This window comes from Priceomyces carsonii (assembly GCF_900007245.1).
Source record: "Priceomyces carsonii strain CBS4050 genome assembly, scaffold: Debaryomyces_carsonii_scaffold_2, whole genome shotgun sequence".
In the NCBI taxonomy this organism is placed as follows: Eukaryota; Fungi; Ascomycota; class Pichiomycetes; order Serinales; family Debaryomycetaceae; genus Priceomyces; species Priceomyces carsonii.
The window spans coordinates 1,656,841-1,676,607 of NW_026946675.1; the positions used below are offsets into that span (position 1 = coordinate 1,656,841).

The 19,767-nt window shown below is 36.9% G+C and overlaps 9 protein-coding genes across 9 annotated transcripts; 4 read left to right on the forward strand and 5 right to left on the reverse strand.

Annotated features, from left to right (window-relative positions):
* Positions 1 to 30: 30 nt before the first annotated feature.
* On the forward strand, positions 31 to 4,974 carry PRCAT00002351001 (uncharacterized protein; the record flags this gene model as incomplete). The annotated part of the gene is made up of 1 exon (XM_062952205.1): positions 31 to 4,974. The coding sequence occupies one exon, from the start codon at positions 31 to 33 to the stop codon at positions 4,972 to 4,974; it is 4,944 nt and encodes a 1,647-aa protein (XP_062809131.1).
* Positions 4,975 to 5,388: 414 nt separating this feature from the next.
* On the forward strand, positions 5,389 to 7,047 carry PRCAT00002352001 (uncharacterized protein; the record flags this gene model as incomplete). Its single annotated transcript, XM_062952206.1, has 1 exon — positions 5,389 to 7,047. One exon carries the CDS (start codon positions 5,389 to 5,391, stop codon positions 7,045 to 7,047), a length of 1,659 nt encoding a protein of 552 aa, XP_062809132.1.
* Positions 7,048 to 8,782: 1,735 nt separating this feature from the next.
* PRCAT00002353001 (uncharacterized protein) lies at positions 8,783 to 9,448 on the forward strand (the record flags this gene model as incomplete). Its single annotated transcript, XM_062952207.1, has 1 exon — positions 8,783 to 9,448. The coding sequence occupies one exon, from the start codon at positions 8,783 to 8,785 to the stop codon at positions 9,446 to 9,448; it is 666 nt and encodes a 221-aa protein (XP_062809133.1).
* Position 9,449: 1 nt separating this feature from the next.
* PRCAT00002354001 (glucose-induced degradation complex subunit) lies at positions 9,450 to 10,568 on the reverse strand (the record flags this gene model as incomplete). The annotated part of the gene is made up of 1 exon (XM_062952208.1): positions 9,450 to 10,568. One exon carries the CDS (start codon positions 10,566 to 10,568, stop codon positions 9,450 to 9,452), a length of 1,119 nt encoding a protein of 372 aa, XP_062809134.1.
* A 622-nt stretch (positions 10,569 to 11,190) lies between these two features.
* On the reverse strand, positions 11,191 to 11,595 carry PRCAT00002355001 (uncharacterized protein; the record flags this gene model as incomplete). Its single annotated transcript, XM_062952209.1, has 1 exon — positions 11,191 to 11,595. The coding sequence occupies one exon, from the start codon at positions 11,593 to 11,595 to the stop codon at positions 11,191 to 11,193; it is 405 nt and encodes a 134-aa protein (XP_062809135.1).
* Positions 11,596 to 11,662: 67 nt separating this feature from the next.
* CWH41 (Cwh41p) lies at positions 11,663 to 14,167 on the reverse strand (the record flags this gene model as incomplete). Its single annotated transcript, XM_062952211.1, has 1 exon — positions 11,663 to 14,167. The coding sequence occupies one exon, from the start codon at positions 14,165 to 14,167 to the stop codon at positions 11,663 to 11,665; it is 2,505 nt and encodes an 834-aa protein (XP_062809136.1).
* A 195-nt stretch (positions 14,168 to 14,362) lies between these two features.
* Positions 14,363 to 17,026, forward strand: PRCAT00002357001 (uncharacterized protein; the record flags this gene model as incomplete). The annotated part of the gene is made up of 1 exon (XM_062952212.1): positions 14,363 to 17,026. One exon carries the CDS (start codon positions 14,363 to 14,365, stop codon positions 17,024 to 17,026), a length of 2,664 nt encoding a protein of 887 aa, XP_062809137.1.
* Positions 17,027 to 17,064: 38 nt separating this feature from the next.
* Positions 17,065 to 17,307, reverse strand: PRCAT00002358001 (uncharacterized protein; the record flags this gene model as incomplete). Its single annotated transcript, XM_062952213.1, has 1 exon — positions 17,065 to 17,307. The coding sequence occupies one exon, from the start codon at positions 17,305 to 17,307 to the stop codon at positions 17,065 to 17,067; it is 243 nt and encodes an 80-aa protein (XP_062809138.1).
* Positions 17,308 to 17,453: 146 nt separating this feature from the next.
* On the reverse strand, positions 17,454 to 19,556 carry TRP5 (tryptophan synthase; the record flags this gene model as incomplete). Its single annotated transcript, XM_062952214.1, has 1 exon — positions 17,454 to 19,556. The coding sequence occupies one exon, from the start codon at positions 19,554 to 19,556 to the stop codon at positions 17,454 to 17,456; it is 2,103 nt and encodes a 700-aa protein (XP_062809139.1).
* Between the last annotated feature and the right edge of the window lie 211 nt (positions 19,557 to 19,767).

Sequence of the window (19,767 nt, forward strand, 5' to 3'; positions counted from 1 at the left end):
CGTCAGAAACTAGCTTTACAGTCAAGCATTATGTCTCAAGATGACTTAAATTACTTAATGGCGTCAGGGAAAGGTTCTAACTGTTCTTTCTGGAAGTATGACGATATAACGCGATGTACCCGAGACAGACTAGATTCAGTTTACCCACTGGTTCTTGGCATAGTGTCAATAGCTATTTTGGTGGTCAAAAGTATTCTGTCGTGGAGGCGTCACAAAAAAAACAAAAGCATTGAGTTGAAAGGTGAAAACAGACCCTTATTGGCAGTATCTGATGTTTATGGCTCAATTAATCTGGAGAATGGGCTGATCAATAAAAGTGGGGGATTGCAGGAGTCTATTAAGGATAGACATTTTGACTTAAAAAGATTGTCCGACACTAATGAAGACGGTACCCCATATGGCATTGTTCAGGAGGTATACAAGAGTATGGGTGACCGGGTGAGGGTAGTTTTTGAATTTTTATTGGTATTAGTTGAATTTGGAATGGCTGTATCTGCTTGGTTCATCAAAAGTTTTCAAAAAGAATATTCTCATACTCCTATTCTATTGATAAGGACCGTTTTTTGGGGGTATTTACTTTTTCTTGTCTCATCCAGGTTAATCAATTTGACAAAGGTTAAGATTCGTTTACCTAGTTTGTGGGTTCATTCAACTTTCCTTTATTTTTTTAACTTTTTTCCTGCATTATTGACATTTAGGTCAACTTTAATTGACCATGTTCCAAACGAAACTATCAGGTTATTTTACCAAATCCATTTTGCTATCTCCCTTACTTTATTGTTGCTAAATTTTACTGCTAAAGTTGGAGACAAACCTTCAAAGTTATATGTAACGAGCGATGGGGCGACTCCATCACCTGAAAATATATCCAGTATTCTTTCATTCATTACGTATTCTTGGATAGATAAAATGGTGAGGAAAGCCTACAAAGCACCTTTGACAAAAGATGATATTTGGGGTTTACGCCAAGACGATTATGCCTTATCCATCTTGAAATCTTTTGAAGCTGGGAAGAGTGCCTCAAAATTCACGTTTAGATTGTTTTCACATTTCAAGTATTTGCTTGCCATTCAAGCTTTTTGGGCTGCTTTAGATTCGTGTTTGGTTTTCGCTCCGAGCTTGCTACTTAAGAAGATTTTAGAGTTTGTTGAAAATCCTAATTCAATCCCTGTGAATTTAGCTTGGACCCTAGTTATTATGATGCCTATGTTTAAATTAGTCGACTCGATTTCTTCTGGTTGTTCCTTATTTATTGGTAGAAGAGTTTGTATCAGGATGAAAGCCATTATCATCGGTGAAGTGTATGCAAAAGCATTGAGAAGAAAAGTGACGACTCAATCAGATGACAAGCCGGAGGAAGATGAAGAATATGAGGGTAAAGTTATAAGTGAGAATAAAGAAGAACCGAAGCATGAGTCAAAAGAATTAGGTGCAATTATCAATTTGATGGCAATCGATGCATTCAAAGTTTCAGAGATTTGTGGTTACTTGCATTACTTTGTGAGCTCATTCTTGATGATTTTTATTTGTATTGTTTTGCTATATAAGTTATTGGGTATTAGTGCCATCATTGGTGCTATTGCAATTGTGCTTTTGTTTCCAATTAATTTCAAACTTGCGAACTTGATATCTCATTTTCAGAAAGACATGCTTGCTGTCACTGATAAAAGAATTCAAAAATTAAACGAAACGTTCCAAAGCATTAGAATCATCAAATTTTTTGCTTGGGAGGAAAAATTCCTTGAAATCATAATGAAAATTAGGAATGATGAGTTATACATTTTGAAGCTTTCTACTTTGGTCTGGTGTTGTGCAGCGTTTGTCTGGTTTATAACACCCACTTTAATCACTTTGATTTCGTTCTATTACTTTACAATAGTTGAAGGACACACGTTGACTGCTCCAATTGCTTTTACTGCTCTTTCTTTGTTTACTTTGTTGAGAGCACCATTGGATCAGTTGTCTGATATGACTTCCTTCGTCATACAATCAAAAGTCTCTTTGGATAGAATTGGTGAATTCTTAGATGAAGATGAAACTTACAAATATGATCAATTGAGTGGGCCACGCGATGCAAACTCGCCTTATATTGGATTCGAGGGTGCCTCATTCTCTTGGAATTCAAAATCCAGCAATGACTTCAAATTGAGAGATTTGAATGTAGAATTCAAATCTGGTAAGTTGAATGTTATCATTGGCGCCACTGGCTCAGGTAAAACATCATTATTGATGGCGTTGTTAGGTGAAATGGAATTATTGGAAGGAAAGGTTTTCTTGCCTGGTATAATTCCAAGAGATGAGTTGGTAATTGATCCCCAGACTGGACTTACGGAATCCGTTGCATATTGCTCACAAACGCCTTGGTTGTTAAATGACACTATCAGAAACAACATATTGTTTTTCTCTCCATTTAATCAAGAACGATACGATAAGGTTGTGGAAGCTTGTGCTCTACTGCGTGATTTCGAAATCTTGAGCGGCGGTGATTCCACTGAGATTGGTGAAAAGGGCATCACTTTATCAGGAGGTCAAAAACAGAGAGTTTCATTAGCCAGAGCAATTTACTCTAATTCCAAACATGTTTTATTGGATGACTGTTTGTCAGCAGTTGATTCTCATACTGCTTCGTGGATTTACGAGAATTGTATTAGCGCGCCTATAATGCAAGGCAGGACATGTATTTTGGTCTCTCACAATGTTGCTTTGACAGTCCAAAGTGCTGAGTGGGTAATTTCGATGCACAATGGTAGAATTAAGAACCAAGGAACTCCGGAGGATCTTTTGAAAGCTGGTGATTTGGGAGATGATGATTTAGTAAAGTCCTCTGTCATCAATTCTCGTACGCAATCGTCTTCTAACTTGGAATCTTTAGATAACAAAAATGCTGATCTCAAAGCTAAGGCAGCTGTCATTGATGCAAAATTGAAGGCCATTAAAGATAATGCTGAATCTAATGATCCAGAACCGATTATCAAAACTGACGGTAAATTAGTCGAGGAAGAGGGAAAAGCAAGTGGCGTTGTGGGTAAAAAGGTGTACCTTGGATATGCTAAGGATCTTGGTGGTGTCTGGGCTTTAATAGGTATAATATTTGCATGTTGCGTTGCTCAGTTCGTTTTCATGTTCCAGTCATGGTGGTTGAGATATTGGACTTTGCAGAATGAAAAGTTGGTTGAACGTTATGTATCCCAAAACTTCATAAATACTTTATCGAATATTTATGATGGGACTAACATTAAACAGTTGCCTATAACAAGAATGTTTACCGGTGCTTCTAATTTGATATCATTTAGTATTGATTATATTGGAGAGGCAAAGAGTAAACATACTACGTTGTACTACATAATAATTTATGCTCTCATCGGATTTGGATTTGCTATTCTTGCTTGCCTTAGGCATTTTATCACTTTTCTTGCAGGCTTAAGGGCATCCAATATCATTTTCAGACGAGTTTTGAAGAATGTTTTAGGTGCGAAATTGAGGTTTTTTGATAAGACTCCACAGGGCCGTATAATGAATAGATTTTCGAAAGATATCGAGTCTGTGGATCAAGAGCTTACTCCATTTGCAAGTGGCGTTTCCGATTGTGTAATCCAGTGTATTTCAATTTTAATTTTGATTGCTGCAATTACACCAGGCTTCTTGTTTTTCGCTTTTATAATTGCGTTTATGTACTACTTTGTTGGTATATACTACCTTTCGCTTTCGAGAGAGTTAAAGAGGTATGAATCAATCACCAAGTCACCTATCCATCAACATTTTTCGGAGTCATTACATGGTGTATCTACAATTCGTGCATATGGTGTCGAATCTAGGTTTATGAGACAGAATCTAACTGCCATCAACAACAATAATCGTCCTTTCTTTTACTTATGGGTATCGAATAGATGGTTATCGTTCCGTGTAGATGCTGTTGGTTCTTTGGTGATGTTTTTTGCTGGTATATTTGTTTTGCTCTCAGTTGGAAAGATAGATGCTGGTTTGGCAGGGCTTTCGTTGTCATATGCGATAGCATTCTCAGAGGCTGCGTTATGGATTGTGCGTCTTTATGCAAACGTAGAAATGAACATGAACTCTGTGGAAAGGTTACAGGAGTATTTCGAGATTGAGCAAGAACCTCCATATGAAATACCAGAAACTAAACCTCGAGCTTCCTGGCCCGACAGAGGCGAAATTATTGTTAAAGACGTTTCTTTGCGCTACTCACCAGAATTACCAAGAGTTATTAAGAATGTATCTTTTGACGTGGAACCAAATAATAAGATCGGAATTGTGGGACGTACGGGTGCTGGTAAGTCTACTATCATCACCGCGTTCTTTAGGTTTTTGGACCCAGAGACTGGATCAATTTTGATTGATGGGGTTGATATCACCAAGATTGGTTTAAGAGACTTGCGTCAAGGTATTACTATTATCCCTCAAGATCCAACCTTGTTTCTGGGAACAATTAGGTCGAATCTTGATCCCTTTGGACAATACAACGACGAGCAGATGTTCAAAGCCTTAAGGAGGGTCAATTTGATTAATGATGATCAAATCGAAGAAGGTGAAAATCAAAATGTCTTTATGAATCTTGATTCAAAAATAGCCGAGGGTGGAGGAAACTTGTCACAAGGTGAAAGGCAGTTGGTATGTTTGAGTCGCTCTCTACTTAAGAACCCAAAGGTGATGTTACTTGATGAGGCAACTAGTTCAATTGACTATAAGTCGGACTCTATAATTCAGCAAACAATCAGAGAGGAGTTTTCTAATTCTACTATTTTAACGATCGCTCACAGATTAAGGACTATCATTGATTATGACAAGATTTTGGTCATGGATGCTGGAAGAGTAGTTGAATATGATAATCCTTACGTATTAATTTCGGACAAAAAGTCATTATTCTACAGCATGTGTGTAAACAGCGGAGAATTGGATTCATTGGTTAAGTTGGCGAAAGAGGCCTTCGTCAAAAAGAAAAACCAAAAGAGTTGAGCTTTATTTAAAATGGGCCTTTTATTTAACTTTAATTGTTATCAGGTAGGTCTATATCAGTCAGACTTATTTTTTCTTTTTTTTTTTATAAATTATTAATACTATTCTTTAGTACTTTAGTAGCTGTGGTTGAATGTAAATATTTATTTAAGTAGACTATGCAACCGAAATCACGACATTGATAATCGGGAAATGTCGCATTATTATTCGGGATTATCTCTTATCGCAACTCTCCTGTGGTTTTTATCTACACGCTATACTGTGGCACAATAATTTTAAATGTGAAACTATTTATTTCATTAATAAGATTACATTAGTAATAAGAAAGGCTATTAATCTTTTTGTTTTTTAGGTCCATTTATTCCGCGTAGGCTCTGATAGTTTTGAGAAAGACAAAAACAAACAGAATAATACATGGAGAGTACGACACCCAGCAGATCGTATTCTAAATTGTCGAATGCTGTCGTCAGTGACATCGAATTAGATTCAAACAGTTCCACTTCTAACCTATTACCATCAGAGGAACTACATTTTGAAGACTTGAATGGACACGTCTCATATTTATTAGATTTAAAGGAGTTGCCCCAGGGACGGCATCTTGGTTTGTATTCCACCATAGTCTTGTTTGTATCCAGAATTTTGGGATCAGGAATATTTTCCATTTCATCTGGTATCTATCAAGATTGCGGTCATTCGGGAGTCTTATTTTTTTCGGCATGGATCATAGGTGCTGTTGCATCTTTTAGTGGTTTGTATGTGTTTATGGAGCTAGGGTCAATATTACCCAGAAATGGTGGAACTAAGGTTTTTCTCGAATTCATATATGAGAAACCCAAGTATTTGGCTAGCGTTGCGTTTCTGCTTTATTCGCTCATTTTTGGATTCACGATATCAAACTGCTTAGTCTTTGGCGAATATTTTTTACATTCCCTTGGAATTGAAACAAGCGATAAAAGAAGTAGGTATACAGGTTTGGTATTTCTCTACATTGCTGCTTCAATTCATGGATTAAGTGTAGGTCATGGAATTCACGTTCAAAACATTATGGGAGGATTAAAGTTGTTATTACTGTTAGTAATGGTGGCTACTGGGATCTATTTAATCGTTTTTCCTTCTACTGTTACCGGTATTGAGTCTAACATTCATTTCGATGACTTTTTTAAAGTGAAAAAAGACGCATCTGTATCAACGTTTGCTAGCGCAATTATAAAATCAAGTTTTGCATTTGGTGGATGGAACTCTGTTCACACAGTCTCCAGTGAAATTAAAGATCCTATCAGAACTTTGAAAATTGCTGGTCCCGTATCTTTAGCTATAATTACTGTGACATACTTGATTACGAACTGGGCATATTTGCTTGTTATTCCTGAAAAAGAATTGGCTAACAGTGGCAAACTTGTCGGATCAATATTTTTTGAAAAAGTGTTTGGGTATAGAATTGGTAAACAGTTCTTGACATTCGCAGTCGCAATATGTGCTGGGGGTAATATATTTGTTGTAATATACACAATATCAAGAGTTAGTCAAGAAGTATTCCGTGAAGGATATTTCCCATTCTCGCGCTTCATGGCATCAAATTGGCCATTTGATGCACCATTACCTGTGCTAATTTTGAGCTGCTTACTTACCACTGTTGTTATTATATTTACTCCGGGTGGAGACATATACAATTATGTCATAGCTCTAGAGGGATATCCACTTCAATTTTTCATATGTTTAACTGCGGCAGGAATCTTTATTATCAGAAAAAGATATCCAGAATATAGAGCTCCGATTAGAACTACTTTAACAGGAGCTGCTTTGGTCATTTTAATTGGGCTCTATCTATTGATTTCACCTCTCATAACTAGCAGCAGCCCCAATCCTAAGGGAACCGAAAGCTGGCCATCTTACGCAATAATTGCAATCATCTGTTTAGCATTTTGTGTTCTTTATTGGGTTGTAATGTTTAAACTTTTCCCATGGTTACTTGGATACAGTCTCAAACCAGAGGAAGACCAGCTTAGCGATGGATTAAGAATGAGAAAATGGGTTAAAGTATATAACAATCTGCCTCATTTAGATGTCTCATGAATAATTCCATCGAGTCGTATGACAAAATCAACGAATTCTTTATCTTTTAATTTTTCTATAACTAGTTCCCTTAGTTTTTCATCTTTCAAATCTTGCAACGAAAAGAAAGGAATCGATGAATCTCTTATTGAGGTCAATTCATTAGATTTATTTAAAGTCTGTAAACTCTTCAGCATCGTTTGGCTCGCATAGTAGTTATCTGGTTGAGTAAGGGTGGTGTAATGAGAATTAGGTAATTGATCTCCAATGAATAGAGAACTCTCATCGATATTAGGAGATATGTTGTGAGCCAATGATATCTGCTTTAGAGGATCGATGTAAGGCACTGTTGCGTTGAATGGTGGCTGTGATTGTCCTTGCTGATAGTAGTTTTGGTACAGAAGCAAGGAGCGAGAGAGATCTTCGATTTGAGAAGCGGAAGTATCGTTCAACGAATATTCCATTTCTGGAAAAGTGGGATCAGTGTGAGCCTGTCGATTGGTTTCAATTCGAGAGGCTGCTTGGGATTGGGCAATGTTTTGATTAATACTGTACTGATTGGTTTTAGGTAGCATGTACAACTGATTGAGAGGCGAAGGCGTATCAAAGGCTTTGCTAAATTTTTTAGGGACCTGGCTACTTTCTTGAGTAAGCATATTAGCTAAATTATCGGTTGGAGTTTCTCTCATAGTTAAGGGTAGGTGTAACTTTCCTCTGATAGTAGAACAACATTGATCAAAATCATCTTTGCTGCCAAAGCTTACCTGGAACCTCTGCTTAAGTTTTCCTCCTTTATCGGATAATTTGAAACCAACGGACGGATACCTGGCAACCCAGGAAATTATATCTTGATTTGTAGGATCGATCGTTATCCTATCCTGAAATCGCGTTAGTAGATGTGGAGAATAATGATAGATAATGGTACCATCAGAAACTCACCATTGTAGATCCCTTCCAGAATATAGTTACCACCGTCATGCTTGTCTTAGGAAAGTAAATAAAGTTAATCGATAGGTCTGATCTTTGAGGGTAGTGATACCAATGCTCAGACACCTGCGACATTGATTGAGTGCTATTGTTAAGATCATTCAAGATGTCATCCATTCTAAGAACAGAGTACTTCCTAAACGTGAAAGTATAGGTCTCCATCAGTTTGCTCATGATTGCTTTTATATTCAAATGTATCCAATTATATTCTTTTTTGACTTTATAGAGCGTTCAGAAAAGTTTACATTTGCAGCATTTTGAGAAAAATATACAAAGTAGCACAAGAGCATTTAAATATTGCAAACAAAATTGTAATCTATACTTTGTCAAGTACTCTTCTTAATAGTTTTTAAAGATGCAAATGTTTGAATTGATACGGAAAGATTTCAAGATATCAAATTCCAAGTCGACAGCAACAGTATTTCAAGAGGAAACTAAGAGAAAATAGAAAAGAAGTGAGGGAAGAACTAAAGAAGGAAGACATAGCAGCTTGATCATTCTAAATAGCTTTTTCTTATTGGCCTAGTTCCAGACTTATAGCACCTCGGTGACACATCCTCTTAGCAAGGAGCTAACGTCTTCCTTCTTTTTGAAACTTCAGTTACTTCTGAATGGTCTTATAGGAGTGTATCTTGACTCGTTCCAAGCCTCGTATAATTCAAAAAATATCAGCTCACCTCCAATACGAGAGGTGACCGAATCCGACTTTTGTATTTGCGATCGAAATGAATTTTGAATAGTAAGACTCACTTCAAACCCAACTGAACGTATGGAAATGGAACTTCCTCAGAGCTTATGGACAAGATATGACACATTCATGGTGAACTATTTGGCGTCGGGAGCTTTTACCGGCAACTTAGTTAATAATCCGGTATCTAAGTACATTACCGAAGTATTAGCATTTGCATTTCTCGTTGTCTTAAGTTACGAAATAATATACTGGTGCGGGATATATCTTAGTTTATGGGAATACCATGCTAAAGATATCTTCACTGAAGTTCCAATACACTGTGCTCACGTCTTCATCAGGTTAAATGTGGCACCGGAAGATAGTATTACGACAGTACGGGAATATTATGAGACAAAAAGAAAGAATAAATATCTTCCTTGGAACTCCTCGACTAAATTGTATTCGAAGGCATTTAAATTAAACACTTTCATCAAGTATTACTTTGAATTTAGTCCAGAGGACTTTAAAGGGAGCAAGGAACCAGAATTTGGTTCTACCATAGAACATTTACGATTGAAAGTTTTGGATTTGTTTCAAAATTCTGATATTTATGCAGAGTATCATAAAGAAACGCCTTTGACGAAAGAAAACGTTTTAATATTTAACAATAGATTAGAGGAGATCAAAGAGGTGGACAATTTGAACTATTTGAGTAAAGTGCGAATTGAAACTGGCAATGCAGTCGACTGCGTAGTCATATATTAATTTATAAATTCTCATCATTTAATTGAAACCTTTTTTCTTTAATAATCTTCAAATCTATTAGCCTTTGTTCTGTCACTGTCCATAACTTTACAGCTCTCTCCAATTTAGATTCTAATGACAAATTTTGCAACTTGGCTATATCATCTACTTTGTCATTATCCTTTGGAAAATTATCTTGCGATTGCACAATCAGTGTTAACTGATGAGTATATTTGCCTTCTTCGTTTAACTTATCAATTTCGTAGTCTTCACCATCAAGCATATCAATTTCTATATTTCCTAAACTGTCCATATTATTGGACTGGTTCATTTTGCGAAAGTCAAATTCGATAAATCCAAAGCCCCTGTATATTTTTTGCTTCCCGAAGCCACCATTTATCACTTCATCGTCATCCAAATCTAAAATGGCCCTATTAACAAGTCTGTAGCATTGGTGCCTGAGAGATAAGTCGAAAAGAGAACGCAATTCATCCGGCAAATCTTTTTGTTCTTCGATTTTCTTGACTGTGGGGTCAAAGTTGAAGCAGAGCAAGCTCATAGTTATTTCTAACTCCTTAAGCAACTTATAGCTATTTGTTACTTTATTTATCAAGTTTTCCCTTACAAAGGACAAAGTACAATTCAAAAAGTTTCTTTCATTTTCATTATCATTACTGGCAGTCAATTTATGATTTCGAATCATTTCAATCAAATTCAATTTTAATAGTTTGAAATGAAGTAAGTTATTCGAATCTAATACCGTAGGAAAATGCTCACTTATTTTTTGAATAGCCAGAGTTATTTCACCCTTCAATATTAGTACTTTTATTTCTGTTCTTTGATTAATTGTGGAATACCCAGCAGTTACATTTGAATTCTGACTTTCCTGTTTAGGAAGATATTTCAAATTCTCCTGATCTGCCAAGTCTTCAGCAGCTCCATAGAATTCTTCATCAGGACTAGAACTTAAACGTGATAATTGGTTTAAGAAAGAACTATTTTTTGACCCTGATATAATATTGTTCTGGACTAAATTAATATTTGCTTCTTTTGCAAAACTAATCGCGGCCTCTTGGAATCCTTCTTGAATAAAATAATTGAATATAAGATGATCTATCTTCTCCTTAGGTACACCTGACATTATGGTCTTACAATTAAGAGAAAATGAATAGATTAAGTATTATAAATTTGATAGCTCCACAATTTTTTTATATTGATAATATCACGACAAAACATACAGGTCTTATCTCAAGGAAAGAATAAATATGCGTATACATATAATCAAGTGGACAATATAATTAATAAGTATGTACTAGGTATTCCATTTACCATCCCTACTGGTGAACTCTTTCACCCTATCCATATCAATGCCTATTTTGCTCTATTTGGTCAGTACTGATAAATATCATGATAATAGTAAAATGTACTTGTACTTACGATTAAAGAATCAAAATCCTCGACTCCTTCTTGAACCAACCCTAAAAAGTTTTTGAACTTGGGATGTTAGAAACAAACAAGCTTAGGATAATTGGTGTCTAAGAATATACTTACAAGTTTTTTTCTTTCGCTAAAGAGTTTCTGAAGCTTCAGTCTTTGCACACAGAGAGCCTCTATATCGCTTTTTGAAAGTTGGGGTCTCTGATTATCACTATTATTCTTAACTTTGGCTTCCATATCGATGATTTCATGCTCTAGTTTTTTGAAATAGACATCTGCTTCCTCGTTAGATGGAGTACTGACTAGCAGTTGCAACTCTTCAATTGTTAATAAAAGTGCTCTGGATATCTCAAAGTTGAAATAAAAATAAAAGTAAGGGATAAATAATTACCTTTCTTGAGCTCTTGAATTTCAACATCAATAGCTTGATATTGTTGTTTTAACTTTTCAATGGCGGAAATGTCATATTTGTTAAGAAAGTCATCTTGAATTTCTTCTTCCTTGCAAACGTAATATACCAGTTTCCCATAGGTCTTCGACATTATGTCTCCTTTCTTTTCTAAGCACTCAAGTATATCTAGCATTGCTGCCTTGTTTATTTTTTTGTGCATATTCAAAATTAGGTCCAGAATTGAATACGGTCTGTAGTTCTCTTTTAAATACAGACGAACAGCTTCTTCGGCTTCTTTACCCCTTATTTGTTTTACTGCTTCTGTCTTTTTTGGGGGCATGGTTCAATGCAAAGATGTTGTCAATATATATACTTTAGTATGTGTATTAGAGGTTATATAATGTATTTTATGGAGAGCGATGTAAATGTTGCAAATTTAAGTGTTCCGGCATACACATAATTAGCACTACCAAGGAGGACCAGCCTAAGAAATTTTTAGCCCCCTTTGGTGAACCAGTCTCATCGTCATATTGCTCCCATACGAAACCTGTTGCTTTCCATTGTTTGAAGATGTTATCGACCAAGTTTTGACGTAATAGTTTATATGCATTTTCCATCTTTGACTTAAGTGGGTCTGTCATATATTGCGACGACGCTGCGTAGTAATGTTTTAAACCATCGAGGACAAGATAATTAATATTAATCCAGATAGGAGATCTCCAATAGTTTTCACCTGTTCTATAGTATTTATCTGACTTTGATAACGATCTGATACCAAAATCAGACCAGAGACCATTCGGATCTAAAATCAAATCCACAATCAGTTCAATTTTGCTAGTATCTTGAGCTGGTATTAGCTTTGTCAAAAAAGGAAATAACGAAATATAACCTTTATGGCATACATGAACGTTCTCATCGTTGTCGTCTACCGACATGTCACAATAGGATCCTTCCTCGTTCGACCAATGCATGTTCAAGCCTTTAATCAAGTCAGTCTCCATCTTCAGATACATTTTCACATCTTCTTTATATCCCAAGATGCCAGAAATCAATTTCATAGATCTTGTCATGATCCCTATCCAGGACACTAAATCCACGTTTAACTCAGCTATATCAGCCGGCAAAGCTCTAGGGTAGTCATCTAGTCCACTAGCAAGACAGTGTGTCAAAGTCCGACCCCTCCAGCGATATCCTTCTTTACTATCACCCCTATCAAACTCCTCTATATAGCCTTGTTGACTTGCACGGAATCGGTTGAAATATTGTTTCAACTTCGGGTAAATCAGTTGAGTGTAGTTAGCTAATAAATCAGGTGTTTGAAGAATAACCAGGCCCAAGTCTTTGTGGGGGTTAAAGCTTCCATAGTCACTCTCCACGATTGGTTCATTGACACCTCCAAAGTTTTCTTTTGTACTATCTAAAAGGTATGTAAGAACAAGCATTAATGTAGGGGGGTTAACTATTTCGGGACTCTGGATTTGGAATTCCGCTGGAACTCTAGATCTCAGCTCGGGTCCAAGAATTTGCTCACGCGCAACCCAGCCTTCGTCGTCGATTAAACTGAACCAAGATTGCAAAATTTCGAATACTAAGTCTGAATCGTATTCTAATAGCGGCAACAAGTGAAAGCCTTCATCCCATAAAAATCCCCTTGGAAAGAAGGGTCGTGAAGGAACTAAGCTGAATAATTCGTGTGGACCCTCTAGCGAACCTTTGAGCTCATAAGACTCAAACAGCTCTTCATCAAAGACAGTCTCTCTGTCGACAATATGATCTCCGTAGAAATATGATAACCCTCCAAGTAAGCCCGAGATAATTTCTTGAGCAAAGTCAGTATATTGTTCGTCATTCGAATATGGAGGTTCAATTTGGAAATGCTTATTGAATTTTGATTTCAATTTCACGATAGTATTATTTATTCTCAGTTCAATGGTTTCTGCAGTTATGTGGTCAGACTTAGGAGTAAAACCATTGTTATATAAAATATCAAATTGACACTCACCTTCGTATACTTTTTGGACAAAATGTAAGTTACCTTCGAAATCTTGTAGATCTCTAATAATAAGAGCTTGTTCTGAAGGAATATTTTCCAATCCAGAATACTTTTCAACAAGTTGCTGAATAGACTCTTGAAGCATGGTCATGAAAATGTCCTTTGCTTTCCAGACATTGTCATTGGGTACAACTAAACTGAAATGATGAGATTTAGCTGGATCAAGTTCAGGGTCGATAAGCTTCAGTTTAGGATGACGGTTTTTTATGGGTCCATCAGTAATAGTCATTTCAAATATCCCTAATTCTTCGGAAAAACCTTCGAGAGTTACGTTAGAGTCATGACCGAGGACGTTCTTTTTATTCTTGAGACGAAAATGGCCCGATTTGCTAACTTCACCATCTTCGATTTTTTCTTCACTTTCCAATCCAGAGTACCAAATAAAAGATATTTTAATATTTTCATAACCAGGGTGCGGTGTAGAATGTATTCTTACGCCCCACGAATATCCATCATCGCTTTTAACAAAATCTGTCACAATGTCTATATGGTTATCATTGTCTGATAAGATCTGCCTTCCCCCCGTTCTCGGATCGTAAGTAATCCAGTTGGCTCTTTTCATATTATCATCTTGATTGTAAAAATGACGTAAATTGCCAATTCCCCCATAATTATCAACTTGAAACCACATTAAACCCGACAACAATGAACGTGGTATCCTTGGCCTTATACCGAAGTAGAGAGAAGATCTATAGGGTCCCCAGAGGAGGGACGAGTCGGACGCTCTCTTGAATCTTGAACTTAATGTTTGTGCTTCTATACCATCTTGTGAATCGAAATCGAAACTAAATTGCTCAGATATAACAAATCCAAGGACAAGGTTTATAAGTAGAAGAAACTCTAATGTCAATTGCCTCATTTTCTTATCTATTTTTAAGTCAAACGCATTGATCAATTACTTCTCGATCATAAAGACAGTTCAAATTCAGACTGCATAGTTGATATTCAGACGAAATATGAACCAAAAGATTTACCCAGTAGTACAGTGAAAAGTTTATACAAACGAAAGACGGTGTATTAGGCGATTGGCTGTTAGAAGGTTATATGGTGGTATATGTGGCCATGCAAAAGTGGGCTTGGAAACATCCTAGGATATGGAGTTAAAGGGAATGGAATAGTTGCATCTGAGAAGTCTGTCGATGATGAGCATAATAATGCAACAACAATTAAGGTCGAATTCCCGAGGAAGCTGGACGATGCTTCATCGATTAAAGAGATAGAGGGTTCAAAGTCAGACCTAGTAGGATCACAGGTGCCAATATTTACTTTGAATTCACGAATATATAATAAATTTGAACTAGCAGTCTCATCTTCATATACGGAACGGAGTGAAAAGCTGATGTATAATGACCCAAAAATGTACATACCGAGGGACATTTTAAAATCATATCTCGTCGAGTCGAATTCTTTAACGTCAACAATAGCGTACGATCCTACTTTTGGTAGGCTCTTTTCGTTATCTGAGATACGGACAAGGAATGGAAATTATTCGGCCAAGATAATGGCTTATGTTACTGGCGAGACTGGAAATATATTTAATATTTCAACAGTGGACTATAGGAGAATAGAAATTCGCAACAAAAGTAGTCAAACTTCTGAGATATATACACCAGAAATTTTGAAGCCTTTTCAAGTTGCATTTTCAGAACCAATCAAGCAAATTGAATTTTCTCTGAAATCATTCGGTTTTATACCATCATTCGTACTCATCCGTTCTGCATCAAAGATCTACATTGTCAGTTGCTATAAATCAGGAAGGACGAGAGACTTGCAGAGGTCAAAGGTAGAGATGGACCTTGTTAGTGAATTAGGTACGAACGATCTTAGTCGGAATGAATTCGCAGATGTTGCCTTCAATCCTTGGGATTATACCCAATTTTCTGCTGTTGATGTGAAGGGAAATTTTGGTGTCTGGAATATACGACGTGAGCGTCCTAATTGTTTGAAGAGGGTTAATTTTAATATTGATTATGAAGTTGGAGAGCAAAATACGACTTCGGTACCTAAATGTTCTCCATCTATATCTGATTCAGAGGAATTGTCCAATTGGAAAAGGATAATTTGGGGAGGCAGCGAAGGCTCGCTTATTGTCATCAGTAGGTCTTCCGCGACACAGTTCACTATTATACCCAAACTAACTTCTTTCGAATTAATCAGTGCTAAGACCTGGTCCAAAATTCAAGATGTTTTTAGAAATGAAAGGTATGCATTTTTATTGACTTCTAAAGAATTAATATGGTTGAGCATTTCACCAGAAACTAAAAGAATACTCTCCTGGAAGCATTTTTTAGACGACCAAGATCCTTCGTTGAAGCTACATGTATGCAAAAAGCAAGGCCACAACTACATCTGCTTGATCTATTCCCAAATGCATCCCTTAATTTTTGTATACACCTTTGGCTTTAGGGATGAAAAGCCTTGTAGCTTGAGAGATCCGTATTTTATACGGCGAGCTAAAGATATGAGAGGCGTTCAACAGGTTCACCTTGCCACCTTAAATCGTAATTTTTTTACGCTGCTGAATGACCTCGTTCAGGAGGAAGATCTAGTCAGTGAAAGTGATCTAGAATCTGACTTTCAAAGTGAGGCGCTTGGCCTCTTCGAATTGACAACTGATCTTGATCTATCTATCAATTTATTTTCTGAGGTAGATGGCTTGACGACAATTGACGAGAAAGAAGAGTGGAATCCCCAAGAATTAAATAAAAAGAAGACAAAAGTTGCCATTGGAAGATATCACTTGTTCAAAAAATTTTCGAAAAAACTGTTTTCCTACGTCTATAGTGACATTGCCAAAGTGAATAAAAAGATGCACCTGGATGACGAGATAAAAAGAATACAGGATTATGCCTTCAAATTGGGAGAGGGTAGCGCTGTGGTGCATAAAGAAGACTTTACTTATCACTCATTAATGGATATATCGTCTACGATGCCTCCCTTAGTTGCGAATATTTCGGAATTTGACTCCATGATTGAACAACTATCCAAATATTATAAAGAAAAATCAATTGACATTTCAAATATAGAGCATGCGTTCTATAAACATTCTACCCTTTTTTCTTCATTCACAAGAGCATCACGTAAAAATAACATTCTTAACCTTTTTGGTGCCTTAAATGAGGTATATACAAATGAAAAATTGAAACAATTCAATTCAATAGAAAATGTCCGCTTGACAGCAATATTGATTGGAACAAGTTTATTGAAAGCCAGTTCTACTAATTTGGAACGCAATCATGCTGATCAATTCTCCGACGAAATAAAAATATCAGCGGACCATGTAAAAGCTATAGTAGAGGAATGGGATCATGACGAATTAGAGATCTTTGACGATTTTGACTCAAAGGAGGATAAATTTCAATCCCAAGTTTCGATCCCCCAAATATCATCTTCAATACCATCAATTAACATAACAACGCAAGAGAAGAACACCAGAAAAGTAAACTCGAAAAGAAGGATACTTAAAACTTTCGCGCGGAGACAGAAACCATCGAGCTCCCAGAACTCTATTGTGAGCGCAAGCCAAAGTCAAGAACCTTTCGAACCAGGGCACCTTCTAAGTTCCCAGATGAAAGGAGCCTCATCGCAAGAAAGTTTACTAAATTCCCAGAACATAAATACGAGCTCTAGGCGCTTCATTGCTTCACAAAATAGATTCTCAACTTCACAAAGTAACTCTCAGAAGAAAGCTAAGAAACGGAAAGGAGGGTTTCAATAATTTTCATCTTATTTATCTTTTCAGATATATAATATATTTCAAGGTATCACTGACCTTGTCTCGTCTTGTATCTTGAGAATTGCTGTAGCCAAACTTTGTGGATCAATACCTTGATCGATTAATTTGAAACATAATTGAAGGGTTGTTTTATCAATACCCTGAACGTTGAAAATACCGATCAAATCATTTGTTAAAGTGTAGGGATAATTGGACCCAGAACTTTGGTCGCTCCACAATTTATCTGGTTCGTCCATTGTTTTAGTTGAAGGCTTCAGCTTCATGAATGCATTAAATAACAAAAACTAAATCCTTTATAAAATAACATTACCTGCATATAACCAAAACACCTTAAGTTTTAGATTTATCATGTATTTACAGATGAGTTTGAAAAGAATCACATATGTATATAGTTAAAGACTTAAAATAGCTACCTAGATGGATCTTCTTCGAATCTCAAATCCCATCCTATCTGCTCACCTAGTTTGGGCAAGACTTCTGCAACACTTTGCACGTCTTTGTCTCCCCTGCCCGAAACGTTTATTACAATATGCTGGTCGGAGGGTAATGTTTTGGCGAGCTCGACAGCTCCAAAGATAGCATGAGAAGATTCCAAAGCTGGTATGATACCTTCTAACTGCGACAACAATTTAAATCCTTGCAATGCTTGGGCGTCCGTCGCAGCAATGAATGTCGCTCTTCCAGTACTCTTCCAGTAGGCCAATTCAGGACCAACTCCAGGATAATCCAAACCAGCCGATACTGAATGTGTGTCATGGACTTGCCCATCACTGTCTTGTAAGACGTAAGTTCTGACACCGTGAAATACACCAGGAATACCAGCTGTTAAAGTGGCTGAATGACGTTCAGTATCTAAACCATCACCTCCCGCTTCAACACCTAAGAACTTCACCTCCTTATCGTTTTCAAATGGGGAGAACATTCCAGTTGAGTTGGAGCCACCACCAACACAAGCTACAACAACATTCGGAAGTTTTCCATCATTCAATTCTTTGAATTGTTGCTTTGTCTCTTGACCTATGACGCTTTGAAAGGTTCTAACCAAAGTTGGATATGGATGTGGTCCAATTGCCGAACCTACGACGTAATGGGTAGTTTCCAAATTGGAAACCCAGAATCTGAACGCCTCGGACGTTGCATCCCTCAAAGTTTGAGTACCATTCTTGACCGCAACTACTTTTGCACCCAAGATTCTCATTCTGAAAACATTTAGAGCCTGGCGCCTAACATCTTCTGCTCCCATAAAGACGGTGCATTGAAGACCGAACTTAGCACAGGCAGTAGCAGTAGCGACACCATGCTGACCTGCACCCGTTTCTGCAATGATTTCCTTCTTTCCAAGTCTTCTTGCTAAAAGAACTTGAGCCAACGCATTATTAATTTTATGTGAACCCGTATGATTCAAGTCTTCTCTCTTCAACCAAATTTGAGCCCCGCCAGCATATTCAGTTAATCTATCTGCCTTATGAAGAGAAGATGGTCTACCAATGTAAGAGTAAAGTGCTCTGAATTCTTTCCAAAACTCTGGATCAGCAACTGCACTTTCAAACCCTCTTTCCAATTCTGCTAAACATGTGTGCAAAGCTTCTGGAACGTATTGACCCCCAAAATCACCAAATCTGGGAGCAAACTTATGAATTTCTTTGAACTCAGGCTCTGAATCCTTAGCAGCTATCTTATACGAATTATCGAAAAATTTAGGTGCATCAACTTTAAAACCATCACCCAATATAGACTTGACATATTTATAGGCAGTTTCTCCTCTTTCGCCAGGACTAGATTCTCCAATTAATGTAATGATTTTAGATCCAATAACCACACCATCTGCAGCCTCTCCTACAGTTAAGAAATGTTCTCTAGTGGATACACCAAATCCAACTGCAATAGGTGTATCACCGGCAAACTTTCTAACTCTCGCACATAAATCAGAAATACCCTTTGATACTGTTCGAGACGCACCAGTGGTTCCCATTCTTGAAACAACGTAAATAAACGAGTCCGCAATACTACCTAAAATCTTTAATCTCTCATCAGTCGTAGCAGGAGCTACCAATGGAACATAAGACATTCCATTCTTTGTACACAAGGATCTAAATTTAACTGCCTCTTCTGGTGGCAAGTCAACAACTATATATCCGTTAGCACCTGCTTTTGCAGAGTCCTCGATCATCTTTTGTTCACCATACTTCAAGATTGGGTTATAGTATCCCATTAGAATAATAGGTACAGTCACACCTTCAGATCTGGCTTGAGCCACCAATTTCAAACATTTAGAAACAGTGATTCCATTTGCCAAAGCAACATTATTAGCTGCTTGGATAGTTGGACCGTCTGCAATAGGATCTGAAAATGGAATACCCAATTCAATAATGTCAACTCCTCCCCTTTGCATCCCTTTCAAAATTGGTAAGGTATCTTCCATAGTTGGGTAGCCAGCTGTGATGAAATTCACTAAGGCATTACGTCCCTCTTTTTTGCATTTTGCAAAAGTTTCTCTTAACAAAGCAGACATCTTTACCGCTACCTAATGTCCTATTTACAAACTGATTTATGTTCAATTCAAGAGTAAATCCCATCTTTTATAACCGAATTTTTCAGTACTAAAAACGTTACTTATGAGTCAGTTCAGGGTAACCCATCTTGAGATCAGATAGTTGTTGAAGACATGTAAGTCAAAATTACAGATGAGTTAGAAAATGATCACACAGTGTAAATGAATCATT